This window comes from Cucurbita pepo, chromosome LG01 (genome assembly GCF_002806865.2).
Source record: "Cucurbita pepo subsp. pepo cultivar mu-cu-16 chromosome LG01, ASM280686v2, whole genome shotgun sequence".
NCBI lineage: Eukaryota > Viridiplantae > Streptophyta > Magnoliopsida > Cucurbitales > Cucurbitaceae > Cucurbita > Cucurbita pepo.
In genome coordinates this window covers 367,487-371,139 of record NC_036638.1, presented here as the reverse complement: position 1 = coordinate 371,139, position 3,653 = coordinate 367,487, and the positions used below count along the sequence as shown (strand labels likewise).

The window sequence follows — 3,653 nt, the reverse complement described above, 5'->3', positions numbered from 1 at the left end:
TAAAAAAAAAAAATAAAATAAAATAAAAAAAAAATAATAAAATAAAAAGAAAAAGAAAGAAGAAGAATTCCATGTTTCAGACATTCTCTGATTCACCATGGACTGAGTGGAACACCACAATATTTGAAGAATACAAGCAGTTGTGTTTATCTTTGGATCTTGTACAACATATGCCCTCTTTTGGGCTGCTTTACATGTATGCATATGGTCTATTGTATTTAGTCTGCCTACCTCGTTGATGTAAATTTTCCCTCCCTAAAGATTAGGGAGATGTCTTGTTTCCTTTCTCTCTGTTTTGACATCCACTTTGTCTGAATGGGAATTTTCCCTTGTTTATAACTAATTTTATAAATTAAATGGAACAGGATATCGTTACTGAAAGTGACCAGTTCAGGTACGCCATCATTTCTCAAACTGCATGGTTTGAAATTGTATTGCAAAGATGTATTTGTTTATACATTCTTTTCTGGTGATCTTCTTTCTACAGCATCGAAGAGTTTATTCCATTGCTTAGGGAGCGTATGAATGTCCTAAATCCATATGTCCGTCAGTTTTTGGTTGGATGGATCACTGTACTTGATAGTGTGCCAGATATCGATATGCTGGGTTTTCTTCCTGATTTTCTTGATGGTGATTGTTTCTGTTAATGACATTTCTTTTAATATGTAATTTCTTCTCTTTTGTTTATTGAATGTAGAGTAAATGGTTTGAAGAGCGATATTAATATAAAGTTTTTTCTGCTAAATGTTTACAATTTACGAATCTGTGATGAATCTCAGGCTTGTTTAATATGTTGAGTGATTCAAGTCATGAAATCCGGCAACAAGCTGATTCTGCTCTTTCTGAGTTTCTCCAAGAGATCGAGAATTCTCCAGTAAGGTTACTTAGCCTGAAATTGATGCACTCTTTTATAATTACTCTGTAACCAGAGGCATTTTCATTATTTCGCTGATGGGAGTTCTTTTAGTTTTTATTAGCTTTTTGGCTCTAGGTGTTGGTGTCTCTTCTTTTGTATTTTTCTTGTTTTGATTGAAGATTTTTGGCTTCTTATATGAAAAGAAAATTAATTTCACATTTTTACTATTGATAATTACAATTTGTATGGCCAACAGCAAAATCAGAAAAAATCACAAGAAAAATTTAGGCTTAGGGATAACTACAATATTTTTTATACTCCGTTTTAGGCTTAGGGATAACTACAATATTTTTTATACTCCGTTTTAGGCTTTTAGGGATTCCTCATCCCTAAGGCCTTTATGCTGCTCTCTTCCTCTCTTGATGTTTATTTGATTTCCTTGTTTCCCATTAAAAACGAGGAATTACGCGCAACCCATGCAAATGTAAAAATTGATTTAATAATTACCATCTATTTTTTCAATTTTTTTCCCTTGTATGTTCAAAATTTATTTGTTCATTTAACAATTTTCTGACTCGAGCAGTGCTACTCTTGAAGTCTGTAGATTATGGCCGAATGGTTGAGATTCTTGTCCAGAGGGCTTCTTCTTCAGATGAATTTACTCGCTTAACAGCCATTATATGGGTATGGGTACTTTGGACTTGACCATCCATCATTTATTATTTTAATTTCTCTAAGATTCAACAAAACTTGACACATTCTCACTTTATTATGGGATCCTTCCTAATTCTCTCAAGAACCGATAGAGATTTCTTTATATTGTGCATTAATTTTAAAAATTTATAGTTTTCTTGTATTTGCAGATTAACGAGTTTGTGAAACTTGGTGGAGATCAGCTAGTACCTTATTATGCAGATATTCTAGGAGCAATTCTACCTTCCATAGCCGACAAAGAAGAGAAGATTAGAGTGGTAAGATTTATCTTCCCCCTTTTTATTGTTACTTGCTATGGACGCATACGATGCACGTAATTTGATCCTGTTATTTATGCTTTTATGTCTGTTTTAACCATCAATTATAGTGTTTATAGTATGTTTTTCATTATATTTTATATAAGATTGTTGCAATGAAATATTAGAGATATATTATAGAGGAGGACTCATCAACCAACATTGAACTTACGAGTTTCTATCAATTTTTTCTTGCACAAACATGATTGGTTGACTAATATTAAATGGGGTGGTAAGGTGAGGATAGTATAAAAACTGTCTTGCACAACAAAATTTTTATTTACAAAGAGAATGAGTGAATGTAAAAATCATATGGAATACAAATTTGTGCTTAGTGAGAAGAAAATCAATATTTACATAGAAGTAGAAATATATGAGAAAACAGAGCCGTTGATTTCATCTTCATATTGTGATTTTATTTTTTCTAAGTTAACAATAAGGAATATTTATGAGCTGAGTATTATTTGTTAGTCAGAATATAATTTTCATTCTAAAATTTGATTTTTTTTTTCTACGTGTTTATTTTTTTTAAAAAAAAGTTCTATATTTATGCATGTACAATTTCATATTTATACTCCAATTTTTTTTAAAAGTAAATATTCATGCTATGAATTGTAAGCGACGGTTCAAGAGAATGATAAATTGAATAAGATTCCAATTTTATAAAAGTTTTTCCTTTTGATTTAAAAATAAAAACACAAAATGTTTAAAAGAAAACTGTAGAATTATATTTTTTTAATTTTTAACTTAGGCCTAGTGGTCTAGAAAGGCCATGCAAAAAGTAAAGGGGTTAGAGGAAACAGATTCAAGCTATGGTGGCTACCTACCTATCTTGGATTTAGTATCATATAACTTACCTTAATAACTAAATGTACTAGGGTCAGATAGTTGTCCCGTGAGAATAGTGAAGATGTACGAAAGCTGATCCAAACACTTATGAATATTAAATTTTTTTATTATATTCTTTGTTACTTTGAAATGATTAACTTTGTAGAGTTTGCAATTGTAAAATCTTAGTGAGTGAATTAAAATATCTCTAACGATTTGTATCCGGCTAGTTTAGACAAATATTTAAACACTAAGGTTAGTTCTTTTGACTTCATATGATTACGAAGGCTAACATGGAGCCTAAAGAGAATTCAAAAGGCTCTCTTTAAGTCCTCTTTGGATATATTATGGTGCAGTATAGAGTTCCCTTCCCATTTTACACCTCACGGTGAGGGGGCTTGATGGTTTTTATGAGAATTTAAAGCAACTGATTTCCTTGCATTATGTTTGAAGGTTGCTCGGGAAACTAATGAAGAACTTCGCAATATCAAGGCAGCTCCATCCGAAGGATTTGATGTAGGTGCTATCCTTTCTATTGCTAGGAGGTACAGCTCCCCCCTTCACTTTCCTTGCCCCTCCGTCCACACATCTTCCTTGGAGAAAATGTGTTCACAATTTTTTCTGCAATGACACCGTTTGGATTGTAGTGTTCCTGCCTCATTGAGGCTATGCTGATTTTTTATTTGACGTAAGCTTCCTGCTTTCATTACATTTTCATGATTGTTGTTTCGTTGATTGATCAGACAACTATCTAGTGAACACGAGGCTACTAGGATTGAAGCATTGCATTGGATATCAACACTTTTAAACAGACATCGAACTGAGGTGACTATCATGGTCCATTTTCTTTCTTGTGTGTTATAGATGATTTGTCTTCAACATATGCATTAACCTATTACTTATCCTTTGCATTATCTTATTTATCTCGATATTATTTATTCCCTCCCCCCCCCCCCCCA

At 32.4% G+C, this 3,653-nt stretch overlaps 1 protein-coding gene across 1 annotated transcript in view; it reads left to right on the top strand.

Moving 5' to 3' along the window:
• The window catches only part of LOC111798371 (protein VAC14 homolog), a 14,088-nt gene that overhangs the window by 1,924 nt on the left and 8,511 nt on the right, over positions 1-3,653 (top strand). The window contains exons 6-12 of the mRNA XM_023681470.1: positions 366-394; positions 488-630; positions 780-874; positions 1,454-1,540; positions 1,720-1,827; positions 3,148-3,239; positions 3,438-3,519. Coding sequence (XP_023537238.1) covers positions 366-394; positions 488-630; positions 780-874; positions 1,454-1,540; positions 1,720-1,827; positions 3,148-3,239; positions 3,438-3,519 — 636 coding nt within the window. The remainder of the gene's footprint in view (positions 1-365; positions 395-487; positions 631-779; positions 875-1,453; positions 1,541-1,719; positions 1,828-3,147; positions 3,240-3,437; positions 3,520-3,653) is intronic.